Below are 22559 nucleotides of genomic sequence, written 5' to 3'. Positions count from 1 at the left end.
CTGGTCCAGCAACCAGTGCTGGTCATGTGAACACACATTACCCCAACACAAAGACTTTTGAAGCCAGCAGTTCTTGAAGCTTCTGAAATTACTTCAGCCCTGATTCAGACTCTCTTTTGGCACACTTGGCAACAAATACAGCCTATCTTGGAACAGCTGTAAAATACAAATGTGAATGCACAACATAAAAGCAAGGCCGAAAGTGGGAGCCAGTGAAATAAATACACAGTCAGGCATCAAGTAGACTAATAGTCCATTGACAAAAAGGCTCTATTTCCTGTTCCTGGGAACTGAGTGTCTAATTAAACTGTGCTAAGTCGGTGAGTCTCTGTACCCTTTTGAGTGGAAGTCAGATGTGCTCAGAGATGTGAGAATCTGATGGCATCCTGAGTGTCAGAGTGGTGCTGGACTCCATCAGGAGACCTGTTGCCTCATGGCACAGCTGCTGCTGAACAGTGCCCCCTCTCACTGTGTTACACCATGGTTGGCATGCTGAGCCTTTACTTTCTCAGACTAGCTGTGAAGTAAACAACAAAGATTCTCACACAGGAGAAACAACTACAAAAGAAAATCAGGAGGCATAGGGCCCACTTGCTGCAGTTGGGCCAGCACATGTATTCCCATGCTCGGATCCACTCTGCTAGCTGGAGCCTCCAGTTCGGATGTCCTGCAGCAGAGGTCTGGAGGAGGAAAACCAGCAGGTTCCCAAGGCAATATCATTACCCAGGTTACCAACCTCAGGCACTGACACAAAAGAAATGGAATACCAGTCATCTCCCATTCCCTGTTACTTTAAAAGTAGTAATCAAGGGAATTACATCAGCCGTTGCCTTAAAACTTGAGGGCTTTGCAGCTTTTCTGCTTCTTGTAGTTCATACGGAGGAGACCAAGAATATTGAGCTGAAAATTGTACAGATTGACATGTCAGCTGCAGCCAGAATGGCTCCTCGCAGGGGTTAGGGCGTATTAAGTCAGCCAAAAGACTTGGGTAAATGTGGTTATCCAACCCACACATAAGAGATGGAAAGACATTCTCGTGTACTCCTGCAAAGCTTTTAGGTACTTTTATTCCAGTCTAAATTTCAAGCTAAAACTTTCAATTGTAGCAGAGAGGGGGAAGTAAATCAATGAAATATGTCTTCAAAAAGTTATGCCTGCCTGGGGAGTCTGAAAAATAAATTGTAAGAACTCATTCACTCGTATTTCTCCGCTTCGTCACGTTCTGAAGGTGATTGCCAGTTGTTAAAATGCTACCTTCAAACACTTACAATAAACTCTGGCAATACAATATTTTCTGAAGACTTGTAAGTCTTATTTGAAGTTCATGTCTAAAATCCTCTTGTTTCTAAGTTTAAATTATATTATGAATGCTAACTCTTACTGAATTTTATAATCAGACATACTTTAGAAGATCTGGAAAATTTATTAGCATGATAAAACATAAATAGTGATATAGTTAATTGTTTTTTTCTAAAAGAGCCTAAAGCTTCTGGAGACATCTTTCTCCAGTAACAGCACTGTACCACATGAAACAACTTAAAGTAGTATTTTTAAAGTGCATGCTCAAAACTGGGCTAAATCAGTATTGAATCACATGGCCCAAGTTTGAAAATGTGAATATCCATCATATCTCATCAAAGTTGCAGCTATATTAGGGTAGAATTTGCCATTTTTTCATTAATTCATAATGTTGCTTTACCAGAGGGGGAGAAATTTGTATGATTTCTGCCTTTTCCTAACCCTTTCCTCTTTCTGTGGTATTCCTAAAATGAGTAACGCTCAAGTTTCCCGTTTTCTCTTTTTTTTTTTTTTTGTAAACAAGACCAATTTTATTTTCTCTTAGCAATTCAACAGAGTAAATTTTTGGCCATAATGTTGAAGAGTTGTGTATATAAAGATTTGTCTCTCTCCAATTCACACCAGGAGGAGGACATACACTCTATTTAGACACATGTGAGCAAGACTGAAGAAAGATGTGTCCAGAAAGGAAGTTATGAAATGCACCTGCTCTTCTGTTTTTTTTTCTTTGTTCATAATTTTAGCTAGGTTCTTCATGGTTACAAACTTTTTCTCTCACAGAAAGGCAGGTTTCAAATGAGAATACAGAAGTCTAAAACGGGTTTCTGCTTTGGTACATGTCAGACTTCCTCTGTTTATTTTGGCTGTTAAGTGTGCTTTGCTATCAATTCTGCATTGCATGGGTTTACAAAATTAGGATAAACAGCTTTCCACAAATAAAACTATATATATTGTTTCATGCTGTGCATGACTTCCAATAATGTTTTATCACCAATGAATGTACAAACATGCTTGGATCATGTAAAGAAGGAAATGACACAATATTTCTCTTATGTTGAAAACTGTTTGCTAAGTGGTTATGATGAAAATTCAAACACTGGGAATTCTAGGCTTCTTTCCAAAACTTTATGTAATGGTTTGATTAATGTTGAAGTTAATGTAATTTGTTGAAATAATTTAAGCTGTATAAATAGCTTTTTAATTATACCAAGCAGTTGAGAAAAGAAAATTTGTACAGGTACTGTTTTACTCAGTTGTTATTCTCTCCTTGGTTCTTTGAAAAGTGTTTGTTTAAAAATATCTGTACTTGTTCTTGCTCTTATCTGTTTTTCTCTGTGGGATGAAGGCAGCAGCAGTGTGAATGAAAAATAATGTATTTACTAACCAGAAAAAAAGGTTTTTTCCCAGTAAAACTTTTTTTTTGCACGTACCAGACTTCTGTGACATATTCCTGTGTAATGGTTGTAAACGCTCTTTTATTTTTAAGGTTATTCTTGTGCAAGTTAATCCAGGGGAAGCATTTACAATAAGAAGAGAAGATGGACAGTTTCAGTGCATTACAGGTAAAGCTGATAACTTTATTTTAATATTTCCTGAGTCTGCATCAGGATAAATAAAAGGCAGTTGTGGTGTTGAAAGTAAAAGACTGACAGAAACTATTTTAAATACAAGAGGTGTTTAAAGACCTAAAAGGTTAGGTGCTAAGGATCATTGGATTTAGATTTCACTACCACAAAGTACTTTTTCTTAGATGAAATCAAATTTCTTGGGGAAAGAAACGGGGGAACATTTTCAGTTTGCAAAGCAAACAGGGAAGTGCTGTGGTAGCAACTTCTGACTTAACCTCATTTATTACACAGACCTCAAATTAAAAGCTACACTTGTTAATTTGGTTTGAGTTTCTTTTTTTTTATTCTTTGCTGTTATGCGGACATTGTTTGCCTGTCCCAACAGTAGCTGTCTGTTATCCCACTACTAGTTTTTCATTATCTCTAGGGGCCAGATTGTGTCCTTTCTGAGTTCTAGCAAGTGCAGCTTCAAAATACAAATGCTTCATCTGAGTGTAGCATCCCCACATGCAATGGTCGGTTTGGATGTTGTTTCCTATCCTGAATGAAAATAGCCACCAGTTTAGCCGGTCTACAGCTACAAGAAATAAGCAGTGAGATATTGCTGCTGTTTAGAATACCACTTTACTGTGTTACAAGAGAGTATCCACAGATTCAGCTATGGGGTCACTTTTTTGTATACATAGTATTGTTGCTTCCTTTGAGCTACAAATGGATCAGTGTTGCAGCTCACAGTTCTGTAGGGCTTATTTGAAACAGCTGTGTAATAATTACTTGGCAGTATCTGAGGGGAACATAGTGATTTTTGTCTTGCAATTTAAGTTAAAGAACAGATAAGATGTATTTTACTTCTGTTGCACAAAATACTGAGGAGGGTGGCATGCATTGCATTTTTGGTTTTAATTTTGATTTATCAGATGGGCTTGGCAGGGGGGGAATGGATTGACACTTTCCTTGCATGATCATCTTGAAAGCAGGAAGTGTGTGATGAACTGCAAAAATATTGAGATCCTATCTTTATAGATAGGGTTCTAACCTTTTGTGGTACAGCTCTTATCCTTGCCTGGTCCCTCTTGCTTTCCGAGTAAGCAGCTTGCTATTGTGATTTGATTCAGCTGCTGATTTCTTCATGCTTTAAATATGAAAGTGAGCATGAGCAGTTATTAGACAATTGTTCCTGGGTCTCACTAAGTGTAAGCTCAGGTACGGTCTTTACAACTTTCCTGAAAAGTGGCACTGGCAATCTCTGAACTTACATCCCAAATCAGTTCCACAGCTTTTGCAAACCTCCTGTCATATAGACATTCTCCTTGTCCTTCCCCCTTCCAGGACATGAAAATATGGCTTATAGTTGGTAGTAAAACAGAGGGCATAGAGGTTTTTCATATCTGTACATTCACTAATCTTAGAATTGCACATGATCTTATGAATGTTGCTTTTCTGGTTTATTCTTGCCACTCCTGAGATGTTTCTGTGTTTTATGAGTGCTATGCCAATGGATCTTTCTACCTTTTGGATTGTTGGGTCTGGCTGGCTTAAAGAAGACATTCCCTTAGTAATTGATGCTGTACCTTTTTCATTGTATGTATTGCAACTAATGAGGAATGTCTACTTTCCTGTTTTCTGTATATAGATTTGTATAAAGTGAACAATTTCAGGTGGTATACACTGTAGAAAGTAATTTGATATTGGTGGTCCTTTTTGCTCTGCCACAACTTCTGAAATACAGTTTGCCCTTGACTTGGCTACAAAATGGACGACGAGTCTGCAAAATGGGTTACAGCCATTACAGCCACAGGAGACTATTGCACTGACTCTAAAGAAAGAAAGCTCACATCAGTTCCCTGTTCTTTTCTTCACTGTATGCACTCAGTTATTAGGTCAAATCAAAGTTAAAGATGTGGAAATATATAATGAGTATGGTTTGGAGGAAACCTTATAAACATGCAGAGATGCTTATTTTTAAAAAGGCATGAAGAAAGCAAAGATGGCTGAAATTCAGTGGAGATGCAATCAGTGGGAAGTTAATATAGTAATTATAAAGTTTCTTAATACTTTTTTCCAATCTGTTTTTCCTGTAAATTTTACCTATCTTTATACTTTTTTCTGACTGCATTGACTTAAGTCTCTGCGAAGAATGCATATTCAGCTTTTTCTGTGATGTACTATGTAAAAAAAGGTAGTATTACATACGTTAAGTGTGTATCTGTGTACTACTTTGCAAAACCACAGCACTTACTGCCTACAGGAAAATTGTAATATGTACAACAAATATATTGCATATTGCAATTAATGCGTTTTTGTCTTGTATCACACTCAGAATCCACCTGGAGGAAAAGCATTAGTACAAGCAAAGATTTTTCATGAAATGCACTTAATACTTTGTTACAAGCATTCTCTTATCCCTTTCAAAATGAGGCTTGTAAAACTTACATGTATAATTCACAACACTTACTTATTTGTGATAGAATGGTAAGTGACCACCAAACAAATACCTCTTAGTTTCTGATGTTTGCTTTCTAGAATGAACTGGTTCTGAGAACTTAATTTACTTCATATTTTGTGGGATGTTAAATATTCTACAAATAGCAAGGGCTTCAGTTCAATATTGAACATAGTACAATTTTTTTAAGGAACAGAAAATTTTCAAGTACTATTTTTCTAAGTCTGTATTCCAATTTATACTTAGTAAAATGGTGGCTAACAAATATGATGTCTCTTTGGAGTAAAGTCTTACTAAAAGATAACCAAGGAAAAAGAAATAATTTGAGATTACAAAGGATAGCAAGAATTTGGAATGTTACACATTGATCAAAGATGAAAACAATAAAATGTAAATTCAGGTTCTTGAAAGGCAATTTGCATGGGCATATGTTTAAATCGAAATTATGTAAGTATAGTACTAAAATGAAAGAATGGAACTTGAGAGGTAGTGAGCTGCTTCTGGATGGATCCTCAGTAGAAGTGCAGATAGCCAGATACAGTAGTTTGGGTGATTTGGTAAGTCGCTGTTCCTTGGATAATTCTAGATCTCTCCTGTGCTTTATTGCTGGTCAATTCACCTTGAGATTGCTCTGTCTGCTGAAGTCATTGTGGATTGTTTCTAAATCTAACCATAATGTTACTTGTATTTTCTTGCATCATATCCCTGTCTGTTGGAAACATTGAGATGCTCCATCAATCTTCGTGCTGCTCTTGTCAGTTATTTTATTTGTAAAGAGAACTATCCTTACTTTGGATACTCTATACATAGGGTAAAACTGCTCAACCTGAAAAGAAGGAGAGTCGGTGTCTCTCCATGAGAAAGGAGAGGTGTGAATAAAGTGACTGTTTTAGAGCTGTTCTTGAATCAATGAAGTAATGAAAATTTAAAGCACCAATTAATGGAGATGCACACGTGCTTTTTCTGTGAGCTAAGCTTCTGAAGAAAATGCTGTATTTATACCCAGGTCTCTGTACTGACTTACCATCTGTTTGCTGGTATAACTCTCTCAGATGATCTGTAAAGCTTTGACTGTTTTGGAACCATGATAAGTGAGAAGTGGCTTCTTAATGTGGGCCTCTTCCATGGTAGTTAAGATTGGGTGAAAAGGCTCTTAAGATTATTTCCTGGTTTAAAATGTCTTAAGGTTGGCAAAAGAGCAGTGGTGGTGAAGGGAGCTTTTCTCCTTGGTGAATCCCACTCCTTTATTTTGGTGGACTTTTGATGACTTGAAATAACTTGTGTATTTTATTCTTGGTGTCTTACACTTATATTTCTGTAAAATAAGAAGCATGGTTGCTTTATATTTCTGTAGTTAGCAATCTTGGATCTTAGTTGCTTTTCTGTTGTACATATTTTGACTTAATACAGCTTCAAATGAGCACTTCTGTGTGCCAATGGCCATTTTTCTGATTTTATAAAATACTTTCTTTGGCTGCCTAGTGGTTTGTCTGATAGCAATAACTTCTGCTCCCTTTGCAACTGCAATTTAAATCATTTGTCAGTCTCTTACTTTCCGAAGACACTGTGCTTTTCTTGCTAGATAGATAGGAAGATATCTGTGTATCCATGTGTTAGACTAAAATGTTTATTTTCAGAAGAGCTCTTTTAAATCTATGAAACTGTTCTCACATACTAGAAATACTCAAACTGCTGTGGAAACTTTCCTTAAGCCAATTTTTTTTTCTGTTAAAGTGAAATAATCAGCTACATTACAGTGATTTAGAAAACCAGGTTTGAAATGTATGAATGGGCTCTCTTTGTAGAAGTGAATTACTGCAGATCACTCATTCATGAATTCTTCCTACTGCAGAATAAATGAATGAAGATGACTCATCATGAGCACATTTTATAACAGTCCCAAGTTACAGCTAAGGGCTATTAAATGTTACTTGACATAATAAAAGAGACCATGTCTTATATGTCTCTGCAAAGGAAAATTGCCATTTTCATAATAAAATAAGAAAATTTATGTAAATGAGAATGAGTCATAAATACTTCATGTTTTGAAATGAAATGAAGTATCAGTATTAAGGTTAGTCTCTGGGATAAAAGTTAAGCAGTCTTAACCTCATTTTTTCTCTTTAAGGAATAAAATACTTCTGAAAAGTGTTTTCAAGGAAGTCAAGAGGAAAAAAAGATCACATAAATTCTGAGACTACAGTAGTGAATCACAAACTTTAGTTCATTCTAAGATTAACCTCAGCTTTGCAACACCAAACCTGCCCCTTAACCAGAATATTGTGTGAATAAAACTGCTACGGAATCACAGAATGGTTTGGATTGGAAGGGACCTCTAAAGGTCACCTAGTCCACCCCCCTGCTGTGGGCAGGGACATCTTTCACTAGATCGGGTTGCTCAGAGCCCCGTCCAACCTGACCTTGAAGGTTTCCAGGGATGGGGCATCCACCACCTCTCTGGGCAACCTATTCCAGGGTCTAACCACCCTCATCATAAAAAATCTTTCTTGCGTCCAATCTAAACCTACCCTTTTTCAGTTTAAAACTGTTGCCTCTTGTCCTGTTACAACAGGCCCTGGTAAAAAGTCTTTCTCCATCTTTCTTATAAGCCCACTTTATGTATTGAAAGGCTGCAATAAGGTCTCCCTGGAGCCTTCTCTTCTCCAGGCTGAACAACCCCAACTCTCTCAGCCTTTCCTCCATAGAATAGGTGTTTCAGCCCTCTGATCATTTTCGTGGCCCTCCTCTGGACCTGCTCCAACAGGTCCATGTTTCTCTTGTGCTGGGGACTCCAGAGCTGGACGCAGTACTCCAGGTGGTGTCTCACCAGAGCAGAGTAGAGGGGCAGAATCACCTCCCTCGACCTGCTGGCCACGCTTCTTCTGATGTAGCCCAGGATACGATTGGCCTTCTGGGCTGCAAGTGCACATTGCCAGCTTGTGTCTAGTTTTTCATCTACCAATATCCCTAAGTCCTCTGCCAGGCTGCTCTCAGCCTATTATCTGCTGTTACCTCCTGCCAGGTCTCATGTGGTTGTGGTTGTTTCCAGACAGTGTTAGAGCAACCAAGCTGAACACTTTAAATCCAAATGTAACTGCTATTTAAGTACATTTGAACAAAAAAAAAAAAAGATTTATTTTGTCCTCAGTATCATCTGGTGCTTCGGTGTTGAGTTTTAAATAAAAACTAATTTATTAATATTGGAGGTGGTTAAAGACCAGTCATAAATTCTGTTGCCACAAACCCCTCAGAAGGGACTTTGCTAGTTACTAATGGTCATGGAAGATGCTCCTTTCACAAGAAGACCGCAGCTTATTATCAAATCCTAAACCCACTGTGTTAAGTGGAGGAAGTGTGTGCTGTCATTCTGTGGTGATTTTAGAATGTACTAGGATATCTGACACTGCAGTAGTGATCCCATATATTGGCTTTAAGGGTGACATGACCTCTAGAAAGACCATATCTTGTTTGTTAAATTACTCAGTATCCGCTTTAGCACTGGGCAAAGTTTAGGAATGAAAGAATATTTATTTAAATACATAGATCTGTAGTAATGGAACAAACTAGCAAAACCAGTAAAACACCGTTAATAAGAATTCTCTTCTTGAGCATCTCTAGTCTTCTAGGTGGCTTAAGAGCTTGGATAATGAACTCTTACAAGTAAACCCAGATGTGTACTACAAAGTTTTTAGTACTCTAGCTTTCCTGCTCCCATTAAGAATAGCTTACTGGAGCCACCCAGGGAAGCTGCTCTGGGTGATCTTTTCTTTCTGTAGCCCAAGAAGAAAGAATAATTCTTCATCCTTGTTTCCATTTACCATTTTCCATTTCTAAATACTGAAATGTTACATGATGACACGGGTAAGTTTATTTGCTTTCCTTTTCATCTTCAAAGATGCTTTACAGCTTTTCTCCACTGTAGCCTTCTGAAGACACAGATGTAAGGCTTTATACATCAGTTCATTTAAAAAAAAACTAAAAAAAAACCAAAACCAAACCCCACCCTAAATGGTAAATCATTTCAGTTGTCTTATCCATTCCTTCTGTGTGAGTGCTGTAGAAGACCAAACATGATATGCAAGGGTGAAACTGGATATGGATACTTAGATTAATATCCTCTTTTACACAGTAATTTTAGGATCTCCGTCGGAAGTATTTAGAGAGCCTTTATAAAAGGCATTGAGGAAAGCTAAGACAAGTCAACTGAAAGTATGAGGTCACAACAAGCTACAGTGACTTAAAGCCATTTAACTCTTGGTTGAGGATGTCCATGTAGAGTTTCAGAGCTGAGTCTAGGAGTAGCTTAACTTTAAAGCATCTCTGTTTGGAAATAACCTTCAATATACACATTTCAGAAACTGTTTCATAGATGTTTGTGTTTCCAGATATCTACAGTCAAACTAAAAATAATAGGAACATTGGTATTGGTCAGCGGTGGAGGAGTATGATTGCAGAGAGGACTTTATGCTCTTCTCTGTTGCAACAAGATGATGAGAGAAAGTGACAATGAAGCATGGTTGTAGCAGCTTGATTTGGAGCTATCTCATTCCAAAATAATTACAAGTATGAGCTACTCTTTTTATAGCTTAAGAGTGATAAACAGAGTGCATGAATGCCCTTGCAAATTTTGTAGAACAGACTTACCCTCCTGCCTTTTACACGTAGGGTAGCATAAAAGTTGGATGGAGATATGGCAAATATTCTTCTGATAAGTCAAAGGAATAATGATGGATTTAAGCCCTCGCTGTACTGCATGTAGAATGCTCATGTATTGGCTTTGGCACATCAAAAATCAGAAAGAAAAAAAATCTAGTCCATAATTCAAGTACTGTTGGCAGAGAAAACTTGCCCATAAGCCCTGCTGCTGCAGCTTTTCTAGTACTATTACTGTGCTGAATTAAAGGTAGCTCAGGTTGCATCTATTTGATTCTGTAGTCCCCTTTGCAATTGGGCAGAGGCAGTCTTCAGTCTCTTCAGGACCATCTCTCAAATTCACTTTATTAACTCAACAAAACTTGCAAAGTAGTGCAAAACAAGGTTATTCCCCTGACCAGAATAATCCATAGCAATCCAGAAGTCTGTTGTTTAGATCTGGCTCTTTCTGCTCTGAAAGTGGCCATGAGAATTAGCCTCGTAATGGAGCTCCCTCAGCCTTCTCTGGGAACCGCCTGACCTTCTCTTCCGTTAAGTCTGATAACTGACCAGGTCTTGGTGGTCCCAGTGTCCTCCAGCCCTTAAAGAAGCAGTCAGGGATGCTACAAGAAGCTGTTGCTAGAAAAGCTTACTTTATCATGCTGCTTTTCTGCTGGTGCAGCTCGTGTTACTGTTGTGCCTGTTTTGTTAGGATTATAAATACTAGATTTCTGAAACATGCAAAACAGAGTAAACTAAACTTGGCAAAAGTTTTATTAAAAAGCAAACTAGACCTGTTTTATCACCTTCTGCAGCAGCCAATTTAAAAAAAAACAGATTAAAAGGGAAATGCATTAATTGAGATTGCTTTCACAATGTTGGTTGTAGTGTGTTTTAGGGAAGACTTAATTTTTCTGTCATTGGTTTCTGTTTAAAATGTGTTAAATAGATCTAATATCTTTATGTGGACAAAACATGTCTATAACATTTTTGCCTTGGTTATTTTCTCATTCTTCTACTTGATTTTTTTCTAACTTTTATTCTATCTTGACTTATTTCACACATTTTGAGATGTGAATGAATTCATAACTTACTATATTCATTATAAGGTGTTCAGTCAGGTTCTCCTTTTTCTCCTGTCTCATTTTCCTGTATATTCTGATCAGTTAATCTTCCCTTGTATTTTCTCTAATCTCCTCCTTTGTTCCTTCTCTTCACAACACTGCAAGCTCCACACTGCAAACCCAGCCTGACTGTAGGAAGGTTCTGGAGACATTTGTTTGAAATATCAGTGCTTCAGCTGCATACTGAAGACATCTAATTTTAGGTGTCTAAATGTGTGTTTCTATATGTGGCTTTGGATCTAAGCTCCCATTATAACTAGTGAAGATTTAGTCACTAGCTATAGTACAGTCAGTGCTTTTCAGCTGACATCAGTTTGCACTGAATAGCTCTCCAGGCTCCACTGTCTGTAGTGACTAGATCTCCACTTGCTATAATGGGAGTTTAAAGTCCTAACTTGCATGCAGACACATAATTTTAGATACCTAAATGAGATGTCTCCATTCTGGAGCTAAAGCCTGGCTATTATAAGCTGAAATAAGTAAGGCTACATCCTGAAAACATCTCATTTGAGTGTGGTGTTTCACAGTTGTACCCACAGTGAATGTCTTTGTCCTCAAGCATTTGAACTCCTTGAACTCATCCATTTCCATGAGCATCTAGAGCATCTAACATCTCACATTTTATAAGGAAGGTACCAGTACTTGGAGGTGCATGTTGAGGAATGGAGTTACAGCCCTAAGCTGCAGCTAGAGAATGCCCCTAAAGCTTGGTTTCCATGACTGTAGTCAGTCATGTCTAGCCCACAAGGCTGTGAAGTATTAACTCAGACCACTGAGATTTAGGTGCTACTGTGGGCTGAGTGTGGAATCAGTTGGATGAGTCTTGTATGAAGCACGTTAAGCTTGACAGGTCTGCATCTGGCAATATTATAATAGTTGCCTGGCACTGCAGTCAGTTCATCTGTTTTCTTCCCTGACTATGCTGTTGATGGGAAAGAAATAGCCCCGTACTACTTGCTTTATGGGGGAAATGTCTATAGGATCTCTTCTTGGTTTCTAATCTAAGTAGAAAGTTCATCTAACGTAAGTAGTTAGCAGTTTGAACTAAATCAAAGATCAGAGATGTAGGCAGAGGAGTCTGAAAAATATTTTACTTACTATTTTCACTTAATATCCTAACATTTAGAATAACTTATGCTGATAGCGTTTTCTGTATCTTAATTGGATGCAATCTGGTTGATTGAAATAATAAAGTTTCATGGAGATTGCTAACTTATTAAATAGAGAAAGAAGTTTCTCAATTTCATTATCTGATTAATTCTTTAAAAACAAATTGTGCTTTTATTTTATAGAAACTTTAACATAATGTTTTTAAGTTGACTTTGCACTGGATTTCATAAAAATGGAAGGGTTAGAACTTTGTGCATCAAGGACTTCTTTTGTTAAATCCCCTGTCACCACAGGTACAGTATGAATACAGGCTGCTGTGTCATCTGTTGGAAAATGCTACAGATTGTTAGATGAGACCCCAGGAAATTTCTTTATAGTTCTACTCTGTGAGATTCAAGTTGTATTGCTACATCCTTGATATATAGTTATAGCTGTGAAAGTATTCAGTCTTCTATCAAAGAATTACTGTTAATGAAGAAAGAGCTTTGAATTAATTTTGATTTACTCTCGCTCTATTTGTACTCTAAAAAGTAGTCGTGGCTGCCTTATCTTGTGGACCACTGTCAGGCACATGGTAGTTGTGAAGGGTGGCAGACAGACTGGGAAGGAAACCAAAGTCTTTGTGGCTGTGGAGCAGGAATCCCGGCCATTATTTTTCCAGAGTTCCTTGAGACAGAGCAAGCTCCGCATGCACACCCAGGCTGCCACAGCCATGCCAGCAGCTTACAGGGCCTGACATCGCTCTGCCTCCATGCTTTCTCCTTCGATGCTAAAAGTTGTTGTGTAGATAGAGGGCCAAGGTAGCAACAGAAAGAGACCAGGGGGGTAGTCTCCCTTTCCTTCACTTTCACCTGTGCAAGGCTACTGTGTTGTCTGCATGGGTCCAGGTACACTTTTCTTGCCAGAATGTAATATCTAACTGAATGTTGCAACTTTGAATCCAGGGATTTTTTTAGTCTGTTCTTAGTTTTGCTTTTTTCTAATGGATGAATCAGCAGCGCATGGCTTGATATGGCTGTGCATGTGTTATTAATAGTAAATGATTGTAGTTGTCTTTTTTTGACTGTCTGTTAAATGACTGAGGTTTTGTCAGCTTGCATGACTTACATGATCATGACATTCTTCAACTTCATTAAACTCATGGTAATATAACTTCCCTTCCCCTTCTTCCTTTTGCAGACATGCAGCAATCTGTTTTACATCTAAACCAGTATATTATCCAAATGAGGGAAAGGAAGAGGAGAAAGATAAAAAGGTCATTACAAACATACAGCCTAGCTGTGCACAAATGTAAACAGCTACTGTGCAATGTTAGTTAAAGGCCAATTACAAGCATGTAAGTTCAGCCACTTAAAGCCATTAAGAAACAGTGAAATTACATGGGGTTTCAAACAAAGTTGGAAGGTCCAAATTCACTATTAGTAAATACAGCTATCCGTAGTGCTGTTCTTGTTTTCTTTTTGCCAAAGAGAAGCTCTTTCTCACACTGCAAAGAGCTTTCCACAAAATCCAGTTGTCTGGAGCAGGTGCCCTAGGACACCATCCAAAGAGCCTCAGATTTTTTCAAGTGATTGTACAGCACCCAATAACTTGTGGATGGGTCTCAAGTTAATGGTATTAGAGCTGCTAGAGAAGCTGACTACACCTTCCTTCCCTTTTGATAAACCATATGCTAACAGAATAGCTGGTTAATCTCCTGTGCCTGTTCTCAATTTATTTTTCCAGTAGCCCATTCCCCAGGAGTTTCATTTATCCTTTCCATTTGGTGCTCTATGTATGGGCCATCTTCATAAATACCATGTATATTTTGTTTCCCTTGGATGATCTTGACAGTTGTATTCATAGGTAGAATGGATGTGCCTTCCAAGGCAACCAAAGAAGGAGTTGCAATAAGAACTATGAATGCCAAACCGGTAGTCTATATTATTGCTTCATTAATAATTCTTAAAAGCAGTTAATATGGAATTGTAGTTTTAATAAGATGTGAATAAGTCACTGTGAGTAGGATAGTGAGTATTCCTCATGATGACCTCTTCATAACGAAGTATTGCAATAACCCTAGAAAAATCTTATGAAATACGGACAGGTCATTTAAAGTAGAAGGACCGTGCTGAACAAAGACTGCAATAGGACCATGGACTGAGTCCCAAAACAGGGAAGGCCCTACTCATAAAACACAGCTGTAGCAAGCCAGTTCCAAAAACTAACCAAAAAAACTCAAACCAAACTACTAAAGGAGGTGGAAACAACCAAATTCCTAGGAAGAGGGCAGGGAAAGAACTGTTTAGGTCCAGGAGCTGTGACTTAATGATACTGCAGCCTTCTCTTCTAAGAATCAGAATAAAAGTTGAAGACTACAGAGAGAAGGAGAAAGATGTGTCTACGGAGTTTTCAGCCTTTCTCTTTTTTCTGTTTTTCCCACAAGTTGCGTTTAAGTCTCTTGGAAGACAGCATTTACGTGAAGTGTACTGTGTTACATCCTCAGCTGCTTTAGCCTTGAAGAGGTTGTGCTCTGAAAGGCACCACTCTCTTGACAGAGTTAGCTCTTATGGTTTATGCAGCCAAGAGACATCTCGGTAAAACTCTTTAAGTAGTGGGTAGATTTAGAAAATTATATGAAACATACTTAAGTTTGCATTTATTCTTACTTTTTGTTATGCTTTCCATATATTTTGTTTCTCATTTTGTGGTTGCGTACAGAATTGTTTGGTTTGATTTAAAAAAAAAAAAGAAAAAAGTAAGTTTAATCTTATGTAGCTTTTAAATTCAGTTAAATCTGAAATCTCATCTGACTTCTTACTCTTACTTTTCAGAAGATAGTACATACAAATAAAGCTGTCTTGCAGGTGCGTCCTTGGAGTGCCTAAAGCTCAAGATGAGTTTGGGAATTTGAGAAGCTAAACTATTTTTTTTTCGTAAAGAGAATTTTTTTCTGAATTGAATAGTAAGGGTTCAAAAGCAGAGTGACTACCTCTGACTTAGTGTGACACTACTGGCAGTGCAATTTTGGGGAGCATCTGGCGACTAAGCAATGCATCAATGAATGAAAATATTTAGTAAGTTAAAAAGGCAGTCTGAGCAACTGGAACCAGTTAAAGTTCTTCCAGCATGAATGAGTTTTAAAAATCACCTGTTAAGAGAGCTGAAAAATAAAAGTGAGTATCAGCAAATGCTGAACAGAGATGCAGAGGACTGGCTAGTGTGAGCCTAACTTCCACTCATTTCCCCGACTTGTACTGCAAATGGATACAAGAGGACTGGCAAGCATGAGGTTTTGAGATTGTCAGTTTGATCACTTTTTACTGTGGACTTTTGGCCCATGTGTATTAGAACAGTGCTTTTCTACACGGGTTGTAAATCTGACATGTGTATGTAGCCCTTTCAATAAAATATTTGTAAAAGGTGTGGTTTTATGCTTACTACACCCTTCTAATTCTTACGCAAAGAAAGATTGCATTAAAAGGAGGAAAATGTACCTTGGAAATACCCTATCTTTTCTCTTAATTGCCGCTATATACACTGTCAAGTTTCCTTGCATTCCTTTCCAGCAAAGATATGACACATACTAGACTGGGAATCTTATTCATATGCCCACACAGCTTTATCTGCAGGTCATTTCCCCAGTTCATCCTCTTGATGGGTCTTTAAAATACCATCCAGAGCACTGACTTGCCCATAATAGCCTTCCAACTGTCCATTATGTCCATAGAATTTCAGTGTGTTGTCATTTTTTTCAGTTACTAAGCCTCATCTTCTCATCTGAAAAATAGATACACTATTTTTGATGGGAAAGAATCTAGTCTCCTCTTGGTGACAGTAGTTAAATAGAAGTGTGTTGGGTTTGGGCTTCTTTTTAGAAGCACGTAAATGTGTGTTGCTGGGTCATCTTGTTATATGGTGGTGTTGTGCTGCTGTGTCTGGACAAGTAGTACATTGGCAGGTAAACATTTCTGTGCAGCTTCAGAGCACTGAACGGGAGGTCTGAAGTGCGTGGGAACATGCTGCATAGAAAAAGAGGCTGAATGTCAGGTAAGGTTATACCTATATAGGATATAGCTTTGGGGGATATGAAGGCCAGGGGGAAGTCAATAGAAGGACTAGAGAAAGCAGGTGTAAAGAATTGCAGGTACGCAGTGGAGTCTTGAGGCCAGATACCTGCATGTTGCCTGTCTCCATGCTGCAAAATTCAAAGCATACTACAGAATGGTTTTTTGATCTCTATCTCTAAAGAGCTTCAGCAGAGTCAATATAACCTTACTTGTTATTTTTTTTTTAAGGTTCTAAATTGTGGATGAAATAGGAAAGGATTAAATGCTAAAGCATGATGCACAGCTAGCCTAGAATGTAAACATATTCCTTCTTAATCACTCGGTAACCCATGCACTCAGGTATCTTTCAGCTATCAACATATTCTAGAAATATTTGGCATTTCAGCGAAGCTGATCATCCAAACAACTCCAATGGCATAGGAAATCTGTATTCCAGAAGTGGTAAAAGATCAACAAGGACATGCATTAACTGTCTAAAGGAGTGTTGTTTGAGTGGAACCCCTGAACTGGGTGAAGTACGGTTATATACAATGCAAGGTCATGCATAAGATTAATAAATTATAAATGGGGATCTCCTCACTTGAAACTTGAGGAGGAGGAGCAAGCAGACAAGCTATTTGACTCACATTACACTGGAGATAATACTTACCTTGTATCTCTAAAGGTTACTGTGATCATAAGGGCAGTTGTTGCTAGCACAGCTTGGGATGTTTAGTAGTGTTTTATGGGATTCTGCTGAGACCTCAACTGTAACTTGATAATTCATGTTTACAGAAGATCAAATGAAGCTGATTCCAGGTGTTGTAGAAAAAAGCTATTAGGATATTCAGGAGAATGAGGAGCTTATTTTATAAAAGGAGAGTAGAAGAGCTTGGTTTGTGTGGCTAAAAATAAGTTTTGTTAGGAATAGTAAGTAAACACTAGGGATTTAAAAAAAAAAAAAAAAAAAAAAAAACACAAAAAGTTAATAGTTAATGCCAGAGCTGGTTTAGAGCCCAGCTGGATGTCAAATGGCTGTGAATAACTTTTATCTAATTACAAGAAACCTCCTGGCTACATAGGAGAGCGGTGCTCTAGAACAGCTCTCCAGTGGGAGACATATGGGTAAAAGAACGGACTGTTTTAAGATTGGTCTTGACGCTTTTATGTAGAATCCATTTATGATGGATCTTGATGTATGATAATGGGGAAGAGGAATGAAGCTGGAATTGCAGGTGAATAGACTTGATTCATGAGGTCTTTTTCAGTCCTTGAGCCCTGATGGTCCAGCAACAGAAAATTTAGATCTCCTGCATCCAGACAGTAGTGAAGCAATAAAAAGGTTTCTGCACAAAGGACATGTTTACTTTCCAGCTATTAAGCAGTTTTCTTGTCTCAGCTCCTTAGTAGAGAGAGATATTGATCCATACATAATGCATAGTAAGGAGCTCCACTGTATGCATGTGTCTTTTTCCCTTTCTTCTGGTTTGGAATGACAACTTTTCTATGTCTGAGCCAAGTTAGTTGTTTCATCCCTGGCCTCGTTTGGCACAGGTGAGTAGATTTCCTTACATAGTTCTTTCTGGCTCTGAGTTCATTTTGGCTGCCAAAGCAGTGGGTATGTTACTTTCTAAAACGTATTTGGTTACAGAGCAAATTGAATTTGAAAAGAACACTGCAATGGCATAGGCTTATCTTTGTGTCTGGTCCCTGTTTACTGCTTTACCAGATACTTTCTTTCTGATAATACATATTTATTAACAGTTGAAAGCTTGTCAACAACAACCTTTGTCATAGATGCTCTTAATGTTTGAGCTTACATAGTTTCCCTGTGGTAACTTGCTTGAGATTTGGAGAAAATAATTCCTTGTTGAAGGGATCTGTAAAGAGTTCATTGTAAAGAATCAAGGAGCCTTTGTCGCATAAAACACTAAAAAGACCAAATTTTAAATTTCAAATGCTAAAACAAGTTTAAGAGATTTAAACAAAATTTTTAAAAGTCTTTATTAGTTAGCCTGTGATGATTCTTTTTTTTAGCTAACCCAGACCCTGAAAAAAACTTGAATCACTTTCAACAGTAAAATGTGAGGTTTGCAGTGGGAATCGGTTGAAGGTGTTCAGTGATCTGTGTGATAGCAGAAACATTTCTCTACAGAAGAGGCTGCAGGTGTTGGTAGTAAGCACGGTGCCTTTCTATGTTGCTAAGTGTGACTGAGAACATCAGTTCTTTTATGTGTATCCTGATTTCGGGTTAATTAATTTGGGACCAAATTTCTGCAAAGCTTTTTGAACATGAAAATTCTTGTGTGTTGACCTTAAGTCATTAGCAGAATCAGAAGTCTTAATCTTAAATGTTTAAGTATTTATGCCCGGTGCAATGTTATTAAGAATTTTCAAGATCAGTAGTCTTTCAGTCAAACTTTTATTTCTACTGTCTTCAGAGCATCCCCTATTGTAGCTGCATTCATAGGCTTGTCTTGTTATTGGTGAAAAGACAGAAAAGTATGTCTCTGCAATGGACTGTAATCACAAGGGGTCACGTTCAGGGTGTTTTGGATTCCACCTTAGTTCTAACTTCAGAAGCTGTTAGCTGCAGAAGTTTCAGAGGCAGCCCAGGTCACCCACTGAATCATGACCTAATCCTAGCAAGCACATTGAATCCATTGCTTCTCCTGTTTTGACCATGGCATTGCCTACATGCTTGTAATTGTACAAAACACGAGGTTGCAGGAGGACAGCTAGAAGCCAGACATCAAAGACATGCAGGAGTAGAGACAGCATATAAATGCTGCCTTTCTCTCCCTCCAAAAAGAAAGATAGGCTATTTGTTTACTCGGGCTATGTTAAGTTTATCCCCAAATGCAAACAGTATCAGCAGCAGGAAATTGGTTAAAGCACTTGCCCAGAATCGAGGAGATCTGAGGTTTTTTGCTCTATGAAGTACCACAGAATCTGAACCTGTAGCTCCCGATTCCAGCAGAGCCCCCTACCCATGAGGCTCTGGGGTATTCTGAGTTTAGGCTTTTCCCCATGTCGTCTTCTGGAGATGGGCATCTTCACCTCAAAAAAAGATAAGATTATAGAGGAAAACTACACAAGAAGGCAATCTGCCTTTTTTTATTGATGCAATGGGGATTCCTGTATGATTTAGGTAAAGTCCTGGGTTCTGGTTCCTTTTTTAAAGGCTGGCTCTGTATTTTCCATTTAGAAGGTCTTGGATTAGAGGAGTTAAGCATCTCTAGCATGGACAGGAGCTTAGTGTGTTACATTCCAGCTTCTAGTGGCCCATCTTCAGCAGAGGTGACCCAGGTTATTCCATAGTCTGATGTTCACAGCACTCTCCTGGACAGGAGCAAGCTGTGGGGTTAATCTGCTTGAGCATAGCACAGAATTTAGCCTACCTACTAACTGAACAGGAAGACCACCTTTTCCTGATAGTAGGAATCTACTCTCAGAAAACGATGTACTCTACTGAAATCGGACAGAAGAGTGACTAGAGCAGGGCTGAACCAGATATCTACTTGAGGGCACACTGTCTGTGCTTAATAATTTGTGTCATTTGGTATGAGGTGGCTCGCTGATAAATGTGCAGAAGCATATAGTTGTCCTCCGGAGGCAGCCAGTGAATCACCCTGCTAAAGCCAAGTGTTTGCTTTAGATGCTGCAAAGTGTAAGGTGTGTAACATCAAATGTTTTCAGTTTGGACTTACATCTCATTTTTGTCATGTGATGATTGTGTAATTTGCTTGGAGCTTGTTCCCTGCCGTTTGTGTCATGACAGAAGGATTTTGTATTACCAAATGTCACCTTTTGAATTGTCAGCTTCAGGGTCTGTTTTCTTCACTCATGATTTGAAACAAAACCATGTAAGTGTTACTTCAAAATTTATTTCATAGTTTAGAAACCTACATCTGAACATTTCTTTGTGGAACTGCAATGTTGGTAGAATCTTTGTTGGTAGACTCAAGTGAACGCCTCTAATGTAGGCATAAAAATAATGGTATGCGGTGAATGTGAAGAGAGGAAGTCCTGTAAGACTGAACTGTCTTTCCATTTCTTTGCATTGTTACAGATGACCTTTTCATCTGACCAGAACAGCAAACTCGCTCACCTAATGCAAGAATTACATCTAAGAGAGTAAAATTTCAGTGGGACAGAGCTGTTGGGTGTGAGGTTTTTTAAATCAGCAGTTATCATTAACCTTTTACCTCTACTAAGAACAAGATTTAGCCCTGGTTTTGCACCCTAGAACTCTAGTTGTGGAGCCGATGTCATTCTAGATTTACCTAGTTTTCCCTCTTTCTGCTAAATCATGTAGAACCCTGGATTATGGGATTCCTGGAAAGCTGAGACACCTCATGTTCTGCAAACTTAGTTTTATGTCTTCCAGTTAGGAATGACCACTCCCAAATCGGTCCCTTTAAAGAAAGATGTGTGTGGTATTTATTTTAAATATTAGAAGGACTTCTGCTGCTTATAATCACAATAATTTTTGTTCTGCTTTGTTTTTATTTAAATGGACCATCTGAATCTGCACTGTAATAGTTTATATAATTAGCTTAAGGCCTAAACAACTCAGAGGTTTTCAAATGAAAGTACGTGTTGTTAGTAGGTTCCAGGAACTGAGAGGAGTACATCTTCAGAGGTGTCTGCCTTGGATAGAAACAAGAATTTGAGTTGGGCACTGAATTTTCTCTTGGTGGCCTTTTCTGGTATTAATTTCTTGCTTGAGTTTCTGACACTATATGTGTTGTAATACTCAATCACAGTTTGCACAAACAGAATTTTATTATATCCACAGAGTCTTCTGTGTATTTTAATCCACAGTTTTAAAATACCCTACCCTAGAATTTGGTAAAATGGTTTCACCATTTATATGTTTGCTATTGATTTTCTTAATCAATACATCATATTCGTATAAGTAATATTCAATAAGTCATATTCAAGTCACAGTCTGTATTTAGATATATACACACACAGAGATGTGTATAATAATTTGGGGGGAGGTATTAAGAAATTTGCATAAAGGAGGAGAGGCTTCTCTGAACGCCAGCTCTGAGACAGCAAAATGTGCCAGATAATTTTGCACTCTAGTTTCAAATCAATGTAGCCAGGTAAGTATGCACAGAAAAAATAACTCATGTATGCACAAATATTAAATATTAGTCTGAAAAAGTTGTGGATCAGTACTGCTCAGCATAAGTGCTAGGAAATTAGGCTCTCCTTGAGGTAAAAGCTAAGCAAATATACGATGCAGTTAGATTAGAACGAGTGCAGATTATTTTTCCTGCTAAGAATAAAAACATTTTCATCAAAGCTTCTCTGTGTTAAGAATGGCATATCACATTTGACTCCCTTTGAAATGCAATGATTTATGGTTCACCTGATATTTAAATTGGAAGACTACGAGGGAGAGAGAAGAATTTTTTTACATAACTCTTCCACATACTAAATAATTACCCTAAGTCTAAACCTAAAACAGCAAATGAAACAGAGGAGCTGACTGAGAACTTATGGGTCAGGATTAAAGGGAAGGCAAGGACAGGTGACATTACAGTGGGGGTCTGCTACAGGCCACCTGACCGGGAAGACCGAGCAGATGAGGCCCTCTATAGACAGATAGGAGCAGCCTCATGCTCACAAGCCCTGGTCCTCATGGGGGACTTCCTCCAACAGATGTCGGTGGTTGGACAACATGGCAGGGCATAACCAATCCAGGAGGTTCCTGGAATGCGTCGATGATAACTTCCTTCTCCAAGTGGTAGAGGAACCAACGAGGAGAGGTGCTGTGCTGGACCTTGTTCTCACCAACAAGGGGGGGCTGGTGGGGAATGTGAAGCTCAAGGACAGCCTGGGCTGCAGTGACCACAAAATGATGGAGTTCAAGATCCTTAGGGCACCGAGGAGGGCGCACAGCAAGCTCACTCCCCTGGACTTCAGGAGACCAGACTTTGGCCTCTTCAGGGATCTGCTTGGCAGAGTGCCATGGGACAAAGCCCCAGAGGGACGAGGGGCCCAAGAAAGCTGGGTAATATTCAAGGATCACCTCCTTCAAGCTCAGGAGCGATGCATCCCAACAAAGTGGAAGTCTGGCAAAAGCGCCAGGAGGCCTGCATGGCTGAACAAGGAGCTCCTGCACAAACTCAAACACAAAAAGGAAGCCTACAGAGGGTGGAAGCAAGGACAGGGAGCCTGGGAGGAATACAGAGAAATTGTCCGAGCAGCCAGGGATCAGGTTAGGAAAGCTAAAGCCCTGATAGAATTAAATCTGGCCAGGGACATCAAGGGCAACAAGAAAAGATTCTATAGGTACGTCAGAGATCAAAGGAAGACGAGGGAAAATGTGGGCCCTCTC

The 22559-nt window shown here is 38.6% G+C and overlaps 1 protein-coding gene across 1 annotated transcript in view; it reads left to right on the top strand.

Moving 5' to 3' along the window:
• Nucleotides 1–22559, top strand: part of FNDC3A (fibronectin type III domain containing 3A) — a 109596-nt gene that overhangs the window by 20743 nt on the left and 66294 nt on the right. The window contains exon 2 of the mRNA XM_009319956.1: nucleotides 2786–2861. Within this exon, the coding sequence (XP_009318231.1) occupies nucleotides 2786–2861 (76 nt within the window). The remainder of the gene's footprint in view (nucleotides 1–2785; nucleotides 2862–22559) is intronic.

The sequence above is a fragment of the Pygoscelis adeliae genome, unplaced genomic scaffold (assembly GCF_000699105.1).
Source record: "Pygoscelis adeliae isolate BGI_AS28 unplaced genomic scaffold, ASM69910v1 Scaffold32, whole genome shotgun sequence".
NCBI classification, from domain to species: Eukaryota; Metazoa; Chordata; class Aves; order Sphenisciformes; family Spheniscidae; genus Pygoscelis; species Pygoscelis adeliae.
Note: the sequence above shows the minus strand (reverse complement) of the source record. Positions and strands in the feature narration are given on the sequence as shown.